Below are 17417 nucleotides of genomic sequence, written 5' to 3'. Positions count from 1 at the left end.
TAAGAACGCAGCAGCGCCAGTTCGAGGCTCCCGTACCACGGCCGTAGCTACGCAGACGGGCGCTGAGCAAAAGCTTGCTTTGTTTACATTGGAGGAGGCGAGAGTCCGCTCCACAGGATAACTACTATGTAACCCTTCAACTGCGAGTCAGTCACGTTGTCGTTTGCGTGCTCGGGCAGTCACAGCTTTTGCTCCCATCTGCTAAAGATAGACATTTATGTATGTACAGTCAGTATGTTTGCATAGCACTTGAACTGGACAACATTCAAAATATTCTTCTGCTCATCTATAAAATATCACCTGCATCCATCTAAAAAACTCAAAAAGTTCTTTACAAACACAAATCTGCAAAAGCACCTCTATCACATTACAGGCTTTACCAGAAAAGCAGAGCATTCAGCTTCCTGTTTTCTCCGCCACTGACCAGGTGTGGGTAACAAGCTAATGACACCAAAAGTGGCTGTTTTGGGGGGAAAAGGAACACCACAATATCAACTGCACTGAACCCCTAAAACAACTGTCAATTTGAAATCATCCTGGGCACATTAACTGAATTAATCTCCCTTGCAGGAGTTTTGCACAACCAATCTGTTCTTGAGCAGTGACAAAATAAAGATCTTACAATGAGTAATTATCTAGTACGCTTTGATCTAGCTGCCTGGCTACAAGAAAGGGAAGGCTCCCCTTGTGACAAACTTTGTTCTACTTATTTATATTAATTTGTAAGGTAGCGAAGAGCCTTAACAAAAAAGGTCTCTCAATTTCTGATACAATTAGCCCGATCAATCCCCTCACAAACCTCTTAAAGCAATTTAATGACAAAGAAAAAAAGAAAAAAATACATTACTAATTAACAGAGAAAACTGGCATGTCTCCCACTGTTGCGAGGAAAGATGATGTCAGGGATAAGATTCTTTATGACTGCACAGTTTTACTATGGGCCTGACTACCCACAGTGTATGGGTAACCAGCTCAGGTGCATCTTCCGAAACATTTATTTAACTCTTTAATAAGAAGCGCTATGTCACTTTTTCATGTTTTCATGACATGTGCAGTTGACTTCCCTGTCTCATATGGCATACAGGACACGGTCCTGAGTTTATTTAATTTAGTTCTCTCTAGATTTGATTGTGCTCTGTGCATCAGTTGCAATCATTAGCTATGACCAAAGCATCAACGGCACATTTCTGTGACACCACAGAGAAGGCTATGAGTACTGTATGAATCATTTTTTTATTTTGTAGTTTTAAAAAACTTGGAAATGCATATTTTATTACAAATATGAAATGGTATTCCATATTTTCTTTTTATTGAAACCCAATTCTGGTTTTGCTAGGAGTTTAAATAAGACAGACTTGAGTTTGCTACCTATACATTTTGCCTTATTAAGCTTGTAGTAACATCAGGAATGGATCAAACTGCTATGCAACGGGAGTCTTATTTTCAACCCCGAGTTAAGCAACGAGCAGGTGATCACAGAGAAAACAAAAGCCAGGGAATGCTGAAGTCCCCAGAGTAAAAGGTAACATTTATCAAACCTTCATTTTTCAGGCAAGGTTTAAAATAATCACAGCAGAGGCACTGACATGATGATGGATTGCTCAGGAGCCTTCATGTAAACCCATTCTACTAATGAGCTTATGAATATAGAAAGAAAAAACCTGAATCAAATTGAAACAATCCAGAGAAAGGATCACTTCATAAAGACACATCAAGCTGACATGGCAAAGGAAACCTAGATCCTTGCACTTCGCACAGGTCAGCCCCTGTCCTGTAGTTTAGAAGCTGCACTGTAGCTGTTCTTGCTCGGGGTTATGACTGCAGGCAAGATCTAGTTATGTTATGGTACAGGTGCCTGTAATTATGCATTTATTTCTCTAATCAGCAAGCTGCAGAGAAATCTCATTTTCAGACAAACCAAAAAGCTTCTTAGGCAGATAACGCTGTTTGTTCCTGATAAACACAAACAACAAGACCAGAGCTGCTATAACTGAACATGCATCTATAGTCTTATCGTGCTAGTATTAGAGATGTTACAGCAGACTGTTTTGTTTTGTTTTTTTTCTATGTAGAAACTATATACAAAATATAAAATAAAACTACATTCACCAAGTCTGTATAGCTCACCCTAACTCTTATATAAAAAAAATGCAGAGGCCGTAAATGACAAACTCAAATGTTTGAATCTGGTGGCGTCTGTGGCTAGAAGCTGCTGGGAAAAAAAACAAAAACAACTGGTCTCTTCCCTGATCCCCTAAAACACCTGTACCACTTGCTGACTGTCCTGAAACCCGCAGGCCATTCCTGTAGACAGGAGCACGTGCCGACCAATAAGAATGTGTGCAATCCCGCTGAGGCATGAGGCCTGGGGGTCCGTACTCCGGACCCCCCACGGTTATCCCCCCCCCCCTCCCCCCTCCCCCTCCCCCCCCCCCCCCCCCCCCCCTCCCCCCCCCAACTGTCCCTGACCTCTGGACACTGACTGTCGACCATGGGATTAACACATCACCATATTATTCAGGAATGAGGAAGGCACCACCAAGCTAAAGAAAATAACTCCTACACACCACTGTGTTACTTAAAGAAAGCCAACGACAGACCAGTCTGGTGACCGATATGGAAGACAACGGCTGGTAGAGTATTGGAACATATGGAAAGTGTCAATCAAGACTCGCTATAACCCGCACACTCAATTCAAGTAATGAACAAGCTGTAACGTCCAAAACAGATGCACAGTATGGATTTGTACCAAGCACAGAGGATCTGGCTGCTTAAATTAGGAACAAATCCTTCATATTTGACTGGTGTTCTTTAAGTGTAACCCTTCTGCCAATCCACAAAGCCAAGCCACTTCCTATAGGACATGCGTACATCTTTTAATATGTGTTTTTCTTATAAATGGTTAGGTTAGTTAGGGACTCTCTCTGCATAACAATGATACAACTTTAGAAAAAGAAACACAAAAAGACTCAAGATCGCACAATGCAACTAGCCAGCCTCTCAGACGCTTAATGAAGCACATTTTTAAAGTAGGGTTGCTTTGTTCTCTATTAAGAATGAAGAAATAGATCTTTGCTTTATGTGAACCCTATCTGAAGCACACAGGACAAGAAAAGCAATATGCATTCAATGGAACGAATCTTCTTTCCAAGATTGCAATACACCTCATGCAAGGTAGTATTGATTGTCTTGTGGATGAAACAAAGGAATGAGGGACAGGGGGTCCTGGGTTCGAATCTCAGCTCAGCCACTGTTAATTAAAACATAAGAATACGTAGGTCTAATTAAGAAGACTACACTTGAAACTAAAAGAAACTGTTATCAGTAGGAGTGTGCCTGAACTGAGAACCAAACCCCTAAACCATACCATCACTGTGGAGCACAGCAGAATAGAGTGTAATTTTTTTTTTTTCTATAACACATTTACATTTTTTGGACGCCCCCAGCTGAAATAAGTGATACATATTATCAATCCAAAAAAGGAGACGACAGTTACAAAAAACAATCTGAAAAGGATTCTGGCACAATCGTCTGCTAAAATACCTCATTTCAGTATCTATTGTCAAACAACTTTAAATCCAACATAAACAATCTCTAAATCCTTTAGCATGCCTTTTCCACCTGAGGATGTATAAAAGCCAGGCAGATTTGTTATCACCTCTCCAATAACAACACTCAACCTTAAGTGGATGTGCCAATGGCAGCTATTGTCACACAATCAGTGGAACCATGGTAACAAGAAAATTGAAACGGTTGCTTCTCTATGTATGTAAACCGGACGCATGCTAATCAATGAAATCTCAAACTAAATGTTAGTATATTTTAGCTTTCAAAACCTTCACATAGGACTCAAAAGATTGATCTCAACGGCAGGGGGGGTGGGGATTAGCTGTTTAAATCAACTGGAGACAGACCTCAGTAATAGATCTGGCATAGCATAAATGCCTTTGGGATTTTGAATGTGTAGCTCTTCACCACAAAATGGAAACGCTGTTAATGCATTCCAAAAGTCCAACCCCGCTATATTTTGTGATGGTACTTTTGAGGTACGAAGCACACCCTGCCACACATAAATATGCAGGTGATTACCTGACAGTGTATGTGCAAGACAAATAGACTGAGGTCATGCATGGGAGACCCTACTGTTGGACACACATGGTTTGAACAGCCTTGTCACAGTGTTGACCAAAAGAAACAATTCCTCAGAGACAGTGGGCTTCTGCTATTAGCAATCAGTGAGCAGATTCCCTGCGATGAGCTAACTAGTGCAATATATCTGACCTAGCGCCTAGTCTCTGTCTCAGCTCTGGGTTCAGGATAAACATGCACTGCACAGCGTGGGCAACCATGAATAATTCAACACTAATCAGCCATTCTGCACGTAACTGTGCTACGGGGTTCGAAACCTAAATACCACTGGACTGTAGGAAACTTGGGAGAGGCGAGCATGACATCATGAGCTTGGCATAGAATGTAACCAAGCCCATTTTGCCTTCAAACAATCAAGTTAATGAGCGTATAAACATCTCGCCTCAAGTTAAAAAAAACACATTAGTGGAAATGGATATCAATTTGACTGGTTGCTATATTCTCCAGCTTGGCACAATTAAGTAAGCACTAACACTTAAGACTAACACACAACATGAACACCAACCCTCCAGGTTTTGTTACATAATATATTTTAGTTTCTATTCTTCAGACCAAGGGTTACAGAGTAGCCCATTGGAAAATTTTGGAAAGGTCTAAGGCAATAACAGATTATAGTATATTACATTTCAGAATAGAGATCATAACAGAGGCAAATGCAAACAACCCATATCGCCTTTAAACACTGAACAAGTGTGTTTGGCTTCCTCTATTAAAAAGCAATTATTAGTATATTCCAAATGCATCACAGAGTAATTGCAGATCTTGTTATAGTGGATGTGAGGGCAATGGGCACAAGGCTGTAATGTAATACATCAAGCTAACTGTCAGTGCCCTGTGCATTGAACTGCACCGTTCTAGTACCGACAAGATACACACACATTTGTGCAAATATCTTGCTATTAATTTACTAGTAAACCTATTGTATATGGATGCTAAAATTAGGACAATTTGAAACATGGCGCAAGATTCAGCAATAAGCTACTGGATACATGAGTAATGAAAAGCCAGATGCTAATCTAAGAAAAACCAAGGGCTGTTTATCATTCCATTACAATGCATCCATTATAATCCAGATAGGCTGCATACCTGTCGTTTTTACACATTCAAAACTCTGAAATATGCACTAAATTAAAATTGAATGCGTACAAATATGCATGGCAATTCTGCAGCACGGCTTGTCTGCCTTCTCTAAAACTTCCACTAACAACTACATCTCCCAGAATACAATGTCTTCAGTTACTTGGAAACCATACACAAGAAAAAACAACCCAACAAACATTATCCAATCTCTGGCTGGCCTTGTTGTCTTTACAGCCAGTCACAGTAAGAATAAGAACAATTCTAAGCTACACAGGTTGAAGCGTCAACACCCCAGTCCAGCTACAAATCCAACTGGAACCATCACCAGAGGCAGCTGCTAAAAAAAGGTACCTGTAATATTCAACAGAACTGTTTTAGAAATTATTGATGCATTTTCTTTTTTTATTCATCTGTGTGGCTTTATATTGAAGTTTTAACAAGTTCACTGAGTTAAAGAATTTAATGTAAAATATAAGTAATGTAATTAATTCCCAGAGTCAGTGTGATACCTCGAAAAAAATGCAGAGCCGATAAAGAACCTTGTAGAACAAGCGCGTGGCTGTAGAGCAGATTAAAGTAACATTGCAGTTAAAAAGGAAGGCTCTGTTGTAATGCCTACCCCATTACCATTAAAGATTGTACAGTATTTATTGAGATTACTCTCGACTTCCAGGTAATGTTGCATTGTACCCTCTGAAATTACATTTTACTCTCTCAGTGTTAAAATTAGAGGGTAAATTACTCCCAGACCCAAAACCTTATCTGGAGCGCTGGTTATACAATAGTTCAGTAATCTACACAGACTGCAATTGTAGTTAGGCTCTAAGCATTTAGCTTACACAAGGTCACATGCAGAAAAACCTGTGTAAACACAACCTCTAAATACCGCTTATTTTTATATATTTTTTTAAAGAACACAATGAAGGTCAAAGAGTTACATAATAATTTGGAAGGGCTAGTAATGCACCAATTATGGTATTCATTCGTTCCATTGAGTATATCCATTGAATACATACAGAACCACTGTGACCCCAAGTACATTGGGTTGGTGAATAGGAGAAGCCCTCAAACTGTGCCTTGGAACTACTTGAACACAGTACCAGGCAGCCACCTAAGAGATCTGAATAACACTGAAAGAAACACACCATTGAATGAAGGTCAAAAATAGATGTTACTATTGCTCTGTTTTTCTAACACGGTGATGGCAAAAGCACAAAATGCACCATTTTCTGTAACCTACCGTTGATATTGCCGAAGAACATTTACAGTGGTAAGGTTCCCTTTCTCAAATTGGTACTGTACTGAACAGTTTTACTGTATAAGCATTCTGCTGCAGAAATGTGATGCAGGTTACATAATAAAAAAAAATATATATATATATATATATATATATATATAATTAAAAAAAAGAATTCAAAACTACGGGAGCGATGGGACCCATAAACAAATAATTAAAAACTATAAATAGCACGTTGCAGTCTACAAAGTGTTAGATAACCTTGTTCCTTTGAACACATGCATGTCCCACTCTGTAAACGGCACCTTTCCCATGAGGCACAGGCACAGCTGCCAACGCTTGTGATCAGAGACCCAGAAACTCCATCACAGATTGTGTATTGATCTGCAAACCCCAAGCCCATGGCTGTAAACAGACCTTGCAGTCTCTTTGCAACACTAAATAATGTACAACTTGTGCTGTCTCCCGTCAGTCAGCTCAGGTTTAAGATCAAAAAGACACAGACCGACATTCAGTGTAAAAGGTCAAACATACTTCATCAATGCTGGTTTAGGTTTAAAACAAATTTTTAGAGCTGTATTAGGGGGAAAAAAAAAAAAAAAGACAAGTTATTCTTAAGGTTTCAAGCAAGGAACCTCCCCTCAAAAACACTTATGTAAGAAAAGAATGCCTGTACTGTATGAATAATTTTTGCTGCCACTGTATACATAGACGCCTGCATGATTACACAATACTAAATGCCCACGCAAGCAAAGACACCCACACGAATACAGACACACACACACCACACATCCAAACCTTAACAATACAAGCATTACATAAACAATAAGCCAGTAACAACATGATATAACAAATTCTGAACCTTTAATCCATTTTGCAAAGATTGGCCTGCATATTCATTTCCCACTAGTCTTACATTTATCTTACTTGGGAAGAAAACATCTTCACTTAAACAGAAATATACACAAAAACACAAACTACATGCAGCACAAGCTGCTGCTATGCATACTGAATACACCCACACCCAAAAACTGCCATGGATTTCTTGCAGCTCTCACATGCTACTCTAATTCGAGGCAAGCCACACTCTTCCTATTTCTCTCTTATTTGCCACACGGTATCGCCTCTTTACGCCCCTGTAGGTCCACTGTATCATCTCTTTACAGCCCTCTTCATCGTCCATCACAATACTGTCTATCTAATTCTCTTTCTCGCTCTCTTTCCACCCGCAACACAGCCTGTTCTTTTAAGCCGGCCTTGCTGCATTCCGCTACAGGTGAAACATTCCTTTGCAGCTGGTAGTCCCCAGTGCCTAAAAAAAAAGAACAGAAAAAAGCAGCCAACTACATACTTGCACAGAGAGCATCTACATGTATTCAATATGCCCTTTTCGACTAACCCCCTTTTAGGTCCATCTACTACCTTTGCTAAAGGCATCTGTCAATTTAATTACAGAGACAGCATGTCAAATCTAGAGAAAATCATTTGGCAAAGCAGCTCACCGTTCTCATACCAGACTACGCATTCCGTGGGACTCTGATACGACACGAGTCGCGCCCCATCGCCTTCCAGTAAGCTGAGCAGATCCTCAGGCCCGAAAGATGACCAGTTCATTAAAAAAAAAAAACTAAAAATCAGGTAATGCTCAAAAACAAGTGAGTGAGAGAGAGAGAGAGAGAGTGTGAAAGCTAATGAGCGAGCTGCCGTTCCAGACCAGGTGGCTGTCACGGTGTCACGGCGACAGACGCGCATCTATCGACCGTCATCCTGGAGCTGGTGCCTCTCTTTCTGCCATTGGAGTGAAAAAAAATCACTTTTGGAATAGGTAGATAATGGTGCAGAACAACACAGTCAATGATTCGTTGGCGTTTTCTGTTTCTCTCTCTCTCCTCCTCCCTCCCTCTTTTTAACATTCAGTGGCAATACGGGAACAAGCTCTGTGAGCAAGCCCAGGTCTACAGCGGATGAATGGTGCAGTGCTGCTGTTGTCATGGAAACCGGGGGGGGGGGGGGGGGGGGGGGGAGGTGGCAGCAAACAAGAATCTGCCAATTTTACGCCCCGTCCCTCCATCGCCTCCATCACAATATGTCTCTTTAAATTCTCTTTCTCGCCTCTCTTTCCACACCGCCAACACACAGCCGTCCGTCCGTTATATTTTTTTTTTCCTTGTCTCCCTAAAGGAACAGAGAGACAAAGGGACTAGGCAGATTACTAAATGATTGCTTGAAAATTTTATTATATATTTATATATATATATATATATATATATATTAGATATATATATATATATATATATATATATCGAGGGTTTTCTGAGCGAAGATACACAGTAGGTACTGTAATATCTGACAGGGACAACAGAGAGATTTTACCATTATAACCAAGACTTTATAACCAGCTTCTGTGACCCACAGTATTCTACAAGCATTGTAATAAAGTACTATGAAAGCATGCCGCAAGTACTTATTCAAGCATAGTTAAATAAACTCAGCAACAATTAACTACTAGTAAATTCTCAAAAATGAAAAGACAATTTAAACTAACAGACTGTAATAAGAAACCATTAAGAGTAAAAATGAAGATTTAGCTTGCTTTTCCAGCTTAACATAAGTGTAACTTGTGCTTCTATATTAAATCTTTCACTATTGTGTTCTATAGTACAGTACTTTTATTTAGGCTATATGTGTATTACTCTAATCTGTAGCTGATTTAACTGAATTATTACAATTATTTAACTTAATAAGGACATTAGATAACAAAAGGTGTTTAAAATGTAGCAGCAGAGTTAACAGAGGAGATGCCAGCACATCATGCTTCTTAAATGCCACCCCTAATAAGGACATCAAGTCCAATACACGGGCCAGTGATCCTAAAGCCAGTAGTTAGTTTGATGCATTGCAATGCATCTTCAAAGTCATTACCCTTTCTCCAAGGGCAAGATATGCAATTACTGGGTAACGTATTTTAAATACATTAATGATTGCCTTAGAATAGCAATGGTAGGCAAATAAGTAAGACACACAAAAGCAGTGTTACAATCTTACCATTAGGTGTCACTGTTTGCTATGTACAAATCCTATTTAAAGAGTAAATGTAATTAAAATGGTAAACAATTTCACCATATGCATAGAGCAGTGGTGCACAACCAGCCCTCCAGGTCAGAGTTGTGCACCACCGAAGTAGAGGGACAGAAAATTGGTTTAGTATGAAATCTAATAATATATTAGTGTAAATGTTTGCAGATTCAATACAGTCAGGAGATAAATTTAGTAGGGCTGTCACTCGATTCAAATTTTAGATTGGTTAATTTATGGGCATCAGTTGATTACCCGGTAGATTAATCCGAGCACATACTTAATAAAGGTAACGCTCTTAAAGTGGCTGTCCTGCATAGTAATGCTTAAAAAAATAAATAGAATCTAAAAAAAAATAAGCCCAATGGGAATTTGGTCTTTTTAAAACAATTTTATTTTATTTTATTTAATTTTTAGTTTAGTAAATGTAACAAATGTTAACTTTCCATCCTATTACCCTAGGGACCTGATAACTCAGTCACACAAGCCCCGGGGGCCCTTAGGCAGCAAAATTATTAGCAATGCACAAACACGGAAATAAAAAACAGGTTTATGACTAAATAAACAGTTTATTATGTCTGTGTGTCAGACCCGGAGGCAAAATGGTAAGTTTTTAGCTGTATTTTATTTATTTATAACAAAACAACCAATAACACAGTTCACAACACTCTCCTGAAACACTGCACCTTCCTCTCTTATATATTAGTGACCCCACACCCTCCACATTCCAAACATGAACAGTTAACAAACCCACACCTACACATCACACCATCACAGTCGGTCAGGATAAATGCACCATGCTGGATTTTACCACAGCTCTGATTACAATGGACACGAATAACTTTGCATTCACATTTGGCAATCACTTAAAGCAACATAGATAAACATTCCAGTTCCAAATATCCTTGTACAAAACAAGACAACAATTATGATTTTGAAACCCCTTTTCATACAAGCTTAAAATCAGTGTGTCCTTCCACTTCCAGGGAGAGTGAGCTTCACAACTGTTCATTGTAACATAAGCAGAAGAGCTTCAAAATAGTTTGAAAGGGCTAGAGTCCTAGGAAACTACTGGAAAATCAAGTAGAAGTCGTTTCCATATTAAGAAACTGTTATCCCTTTGCATAGCAGTTTGAACCATTCTTGGTTTTACTATGTGTTTAGGAAGACACACCTTAGCTTTGTTACTGTACCTATACATACTGGCTGATCAAGCTCGTAGTAAAACCTGGAATGGGAGAAACTGCTGTGCAACAGGAGTCTTATTTCCATCCCTGTGAAATAGGCGAATGATGATGATGGGTGCAAAGGATTGAGACATCTGAAAGGGGGGGCATCAATATGAATAATCACCCTATGCACTGAGCGCACATGGAGTTAAACAGGGAAACTGAGGGCATAGCAGTTTGTTTAAATACATGATGAGCACAAACACTGGGTGACCAAATAAAGTGACCACCATCTTTAGGAAAGAACATTTCCACAGCGCCCCCCAGGAATGACAACAATGAGCAAAGGAATGCCAGCTGTTAACACAAGAGTGACTGCTATTATATACAGTACACTATAGATCCAGCCGTGTGCAAGTATAATTTGTCACACTCTGTAAAGCGCTATAAATAGAGACCCCCGGCTGCACGCTCTCTGCTCTTTCACTGAATTAAAGGTTGCCTTTTCTGATGGGACCGATGTAGCTGGGGGGGGCGACAGCAACTAACTGCATGCAAAGAATCATTGATCTTCCTAAAGGTCACCCTTCACGTTGTCTAATGAGGGGAACAAAAAAAAGAATTAAGAAACTTTACTCTCTGGTGCCTGCTGCTAAGAAAGTCAATCACAAAAGGTAAGGCAGTAGCACACAAACACAACAACCAATTGCCAGTGATGAAGCAATTTCTGAACCTTCCTAATGCAGAACAGCACGTCTAGAACTGGGGTTATAACCAAACAAGACCTGCAGGAGTGACATTAACAGCAAGCTCAGTGGATCTAACATCACAACACCTTCAAAGTCTATCCGGAATACGCAAGGCCCACTGTAAAAGGTTAGGTATCTTTTAATTTTAATTAACTACAGGCTTTTGATAAATGGGTAAACATTAATTAAGCAATAGCTTTAAAAGCACATTTTCATGAAAATGTACCATCATTAAAATCCCACTAATGGCTCTTTAATGATTTAAGCATGTATCTGGACTGATAGATCCTTCACCACTGAAACCTTGGGCTTGCCATTCCCGGTACTTAAACCATGTAACAAACACGTCACTGTTATGGAATGGTTTACATAGTAAAAGCTCCTTTTTATTACATATAGAAACAGGGGTAGTGTATAAGACGGTAGGTTCTACTTTAGAGATACAAAAGTCCCCAAAACAGCCACCCTTTCAGTCAGTCTTAGTCCTGCTGTTGTTAATCCGTAGCGGTGATTTCCTGACGCTCACATTAGCAAGGTCTTGGTTTCTGCACGCCCAGGCTGATGCATGCTGGAGTTCTGCTTGGTCAAGTGATACACACCCCCCTCCTTCCAGGTTCTTATATAATCCAGTGGAGCAGGTGGGCGGCGAGCGGTGGGAGAGGACCTGGCTGTGCAAAGTATGCCGGTCTGAGTGTGTAGGCAGGGAGATGAGCCTCTAGATTTATACCTCACCTTGCTGGTGCAGGCAGGTGGGCAGGGGGCCAAGAGAGAAGCAGCTGGATTTATATCTGACCTTGGCTGTCTGGGCTCAGCCGCAATGTGTATTTATCACTGGAGCTGTACAGAGCCTGCAGAGATGAAACTCGGCTCTGAATCGGTCCTTCTCTGCATTGTGTTGACGCAATGCAGAAATGTACATGTATGTAAAAGGATTTCAATTCAGCAGAATATATAGCACGAACAGTAATCACGACATTACCAATTAAAAACGTGATGAGAACTAAAACGTCACAAGATGACGTTTAAAGGGATTTGTCCCAATATTTAATTTCTTCTCTTTTTAAAAATATATTCCATGACGGAATTAATCCAGAAAAAAATAATGCTTCTGAAAAGACTCCTCAACACTGACTGCAGGGAAGTGAGGAGGGAAGCACATTATATATTGTTCTATGCACCGAAACCCAAGTGTAAAGTATCATGCACCATTCAAATTTTTTCACTTTTTCAGTCAGTAATACGGTAAGTATGACTAGCTGTCGATTTTGAGGTCCATACTTTGTTCTGTTTTCATAGAGTCCTTCTTTAATTTCAGTATCTCCCAAGTGATATTTATAATGCACATTTTTATTTCCTGCGTGCAATACCTTACACTTTTCTCTATGAAATGTCATTTGCCATGTGTCTGCCCAGTTCTGAATCTTGTCTAGATCATTTTGAATGATCTTTGCTGATGCAACAGTGTTTGCCACTCCTCCTATTTTTGTGTCGTCTGCAAATTTAACAAGTTTGCTTACTATACCAGCATCTAAATCATTAATGTAGATTAGGGATAGCAGAGGACCTAATACTGATCCCTGTGGTACTCCACTGGTTACCACATTCCATTCTGAGGTTTCTCCTCTAATCAGTACTTTCTGTTTTCTACATGTTAACCACTCATTAATCCATGTACATGTGTTTCCTTGAATCCCTACTGAGTTCAGTTTGAGAATTAATCTTTTATGCAGGACTTTATCAAAAGCTTTCTGGAAATCTAAATAAACCATGTCATATGCTTTGCAATTATCCATTATCGATGTTGCATCCTCAAAAAAATCAAGCAGGTTAGTTAGACATGATCTCCCTTTCCTAAAACCATGTTGACTGTCTCTCAGGATACTGTTACCATATAGGTCATTTTAAATTTTGGATCTTATAGTTTCCAAAAGTTTGCATATAGTAGAAGTCAGGCTTATTGGCCTGTAGTTACCTGGTTCAGTTTTTTTTTGTGGCTCAGTATTACTTTTGCAATTTTCCAGTCTGTCGGTACAACCCCTGTGTCAAGAGACTCTTGCATGATCTTGGTTAGCGGTTTGTAAATAACTTCTTTAATTTCTTTGAGTACTATTGGGAGGATCTCATTCGGCCCACGGGATTTGTTTATATTAAGAGCTCCTAGTCCCTTTAACACTTCTGCCTCGGTTATGCTAAAGTTATTTAAAACTGGATAGGATCTGGCTGACATGTTGAGCATGTTGTCCGTATCCTCCTTTGTAAGAACTTGTGAAAAGTAATCATTTAATATATTTGATTTCTTCATCTGTGATTTTACCATTTGTATCTCTTAGATATTTAACCTCCTCAAATACCCTAACTGAGTATGCATGCGACTGTACATGCTTTTTCTGACCACTAAATAAATGCAATTTCTCCCCTCTGATTAACTGCAAAGAACCAGATACTTCTCCGTTTGCACAATACATTTCTAATTCATTACACCCAAACTTTAATGACAATCTCAGGGATGGAAACAAGATTCCTATTGCATCGCAGTTTCAGCCACTCCAGGTTTTAGTACAAGCCCGATTAGCCACAGTGTACAGGCTATGCAGTGGGAGTCTTACTTATATCCCAGAATCTATTCAAAATGTGACCTTCAAAAGGGGAATGTTTCCTCTATATTGCCAACCCTGCTCTCCCAATGGAGAATTGTATGTCCTGGGCCACGGCTGATTAGGCACATAAGTGTCTCACTCTCTGGAGGCAGGGCTGGAGTTCGAGCATGAAATAGCAGCGGGTAAAACGGCCCTCGCTCACCAGCCAAGGTCACTTGGAAGCTTCACACCTACATGATCCAAGGAGATGAGCTCAAAAAGACAAGACACAGAGATAAATACCAAATTAAAAAAAAAAAAAAACTGCACACAATTCCTGCACTGAACTGCATTCAAAGTGACAGTGTTCAAACGACAGCACTATGCCCTTTTTTATTTATTTTATTTTTTTAGAATGACCAATTATTATTTGTATTTATTTTTCCCCCAATTTGGAATGTCCAACTGTGTTTTTTCTCCTCCCCACACAGCACAGACGTTCTGAGGGCGTGTGAGCATCCTCCGATCTCACAAGCCTGAAGCCAGAAAAGCTTTTACGGCGAACAATCCAGAGCAGAGGTGGGCGGGCTACCAATCCCGGAAAACAGCCTTTTTATCCACTCTGACTGTGCTCGGTGTCTAGCCAGTAGGGTTCGCTGTTGCGCGATGAGGAGAAAGAGCCCTTGCCGGTTTCCAATCCCCATACGAGCGGCAGAGCCAATGCCCCCCCTTGGGGTGCCCAGCAAAGTTCGGCCTCTTTGCACAGCCCGGACGTGAACCGGCACTGTCCAACCTGTGTGACTCATCCTGCACTCCCAGCGGCAGTGCTTTAACTGGATGAGCCACATGGGGACTGCCAAATCAATTTTTTAACTCTAATATTACAGAAATCACATTCGATAAAATGATAAGGGCTGATACCATATGGTCACTATATCAATATCTATATGGTTAAAAAAAAAAAATTATCCTTCAGGTTTTTATATATTCAAATCAAACACTGTTTTGTTTTAAAACAAAACTACAAAAGAACAGACGACCAGGCAAAAGTAAAAACAGGAATAACCACATCATTCCTTCATTTAGATTCAAACCACAATGTAATTCTATCCTTCCCTTAAATTCCATATAAAATAAAAAAAAGACAACACAAAACAGGCAATACAAGTGAGTGCCAATGCAGCTCTCATTCTTCGAGGCGAGATCAGTACTCATAGTAGTCACAGTACTCATAGTTTCCCTTACCAATGTTGGACTTCTGGACCTTTTCCATAGCCTACAGTAACTGCATTGCTGACATGCTTAGAAGCGGACTATTAGTCAACATCTTTACAAGAGACAGAAATGACGGAGAAGTGGCAACAACAGATTGTGACTATCAGGAAAGGGTTAAAGCAAACAAACAAAACAGGACGCTAGCTCCCCCTAGCTGCTGATCAAGGAATCACACACACTTCTTGAGTAGACTGACCTAAGAGAAAAGCATCAAAAGATACTGCAAGCATGGGTAACTTCAGAGAGGGGAACCTGCAGAACAGCGAGCAAACATTCTTTTTTTTTTTTTTTTTTTTTAATCACGCTTACAGGTAGCTTTTCACAGGTTACCAATTTTGCTTCAAACCGTTATAAAAGGTTAACTTATTAGGGAGCATCTTTTACAATTATCTTTTATTTAGGTGTGTCAAATTATTATTTCCCCCACCCCCATTTTCTAACATTTGCAATGCCCAATCGCGTCCTCCAATCCCAAGACCAAGCCAGCTTCCTTTTTCACCTTGAAGGACCATTCCACTCCAGGTTTAACAGGTAAAATTAGTTCATCACAGTTACTACTTCAGGTCTGGATGGAGGTTTAACTGGTTCAATTAAACGATTCAGAAGAGGGTTGGAACAAAGACCAGGAGTGGGGGGGCTCCTGAGTGGCGCATCCAGTAAAGCCGCTCCGTGTATAGTGCAAGATGCACCCTATAGGCTGGAGATCACAGGTTCGAATCTAGACTATGTCACTGCCAACCGTGACCAGGGGTTTCTAGAGGGTGGCGCGTTATTGGCTGAGCATCGCCTGGGTAGGGAGGGCTTAGGTCGGTAGAGGAATCCACAATTCACCGCACATCACAGTCCTGCAGTGGAGCCATCAGATCTGTGTTGTTCTCCAGCAACACAGGTCTGTTGGCCTCGCTGTGGATCTGCAGTGCAAAAAATGACGAACTGGCAGTTGCCAGGGGGTTGCAGCAGTGAACAGTGATACAAATAACAATTGGGCATTCCATATTGGTGGGAAAACCGGGGTAAAAACCATTGGCAAAAAAAAACCCAACTCGACAAGGACTGGAATGACAACTTTGACCAGCCCTGCCTTAGAAGAAAGAGAACACAGCTTCTGAGAGTATGAAGGACGAGCAATCGTATCCTGCAGATAGGATAGGGGGAGGGAGGGTTACCTGTGAGTTTCTTCATGGGCTGGAGCCTGACGCTGATAGCCTGGTGGGCGAGGAGGGGGGAAGAAGGCAGCGAGCGGGACATGCCCTCCATGATGCGGATATGCTGCATGCCTTCAGGCAGCGCACAGTCTCCTTCGAATGCACAGTCACTCTCAGTCGAACTCCCACCTGCAAGAGTGCCAGCCCAGCAACACAATACCGTTAATTCAAATATAGCTTTTTTCAGCTCGAGACATCTTAATATGACACGTGTCCAATTTAGATCCAGTTTAAATCTTTATTATTTGGTATACTGAGGAGGTCCTGAGTTTATTTCATTTAGTTCTCTGGATGTGACTGCACTCTGTGGCTTATCGTATCAGTTTTAAACATTAGCTATAATTTGCTTTCAATAAAATCGGTGAGCAAAAGGACCCCAAAACATCAACGGCAAATTTCTGTGAAGACAGTCTTACCACAAGAGACACGCTATGAGTACTGTATGAATAATTTATTTTTTAAAAGAACTGGGAAATGCATATTTTATTACCAATATGAAACTATATTCCACATTATCTTTATAGTCAACTCCCCCACCCCCACCCGATTACTGCCTATTCACGTTTGCCATTTAATCCAGGGATGGAAGCAAGGCTCACATTGCATAGCAGTTTGATTCAATCCTGTTTTTCAGCAATAAGTTTAATCAGAAACTCCTGAGACTATTACCTATATACTGGGGCTAATTAAGCTTCTATTAAAACCTGGAATGGGTGAAACTGCTATGCAATAGGAGTCCTATTTACATCACTGTAATCCTTTTCTGTGCATGCTTCACCCACTTCAAAAAAACAATATGGAATTTTTATGCATTACGTGTCTTGATACTGTGAGAGGGCTCCATTTCTAGTGGCCTTTGTGACAGTAACACAATAAATACAAATATATTAGATTATATACAT

At 40.3% G+C, this 17417-nt stretch overlaps 1 protein-coding gene across 12 annotated transcripts in view; it reads right to left on the bottom strand.

Annotated features, from left to right (window-relative positions):
- Positions 1-17417, bottom strand: part of LOC121301861 (protein TANC2-like) — a 159838-nt gene that overhangs the window by 58680 nt on the left and 83741 nt on the right. For 10 of the 12 annotated variants that reach the window (XM_041231524.1, XM_041231527.1, XM_041231528.1 and 7 more), the window contains one exon: positions 16477-16644. In XM_041231524.1, coding sequence (XP_041087458.1) covers positions 16477-16644 — 168 coding nt within the window. Of the gene's footprint in view, positions 1-7968; positions 8391-16476; positions 16645-17417 lie in introns of those variants that run through there. The other 2 variants (XM_041231529.1, XM_041231536.1) reach the window with 2 other exon arrangements.

Source organism: Polyodon spathula, chromosome 28 (genome assembly GCF_017654505.1).
Source record: "Polyodon spathula isolate WHYD16114869_AA chromosome 28, ASM1765450v1, whole genome shotgun sequence".
Classification (NCBI taxonomy): Eukaryota; Metazoa; Chordata; class Actinopteri; order Acipenseriformes; family Polyodontidae; genus Polyodon; species Polyodon spathula.
Note: the sequence above shows the minus strand (reverse complement) of the source record. Positions and strands in the feature narration are given on the sequence as shown.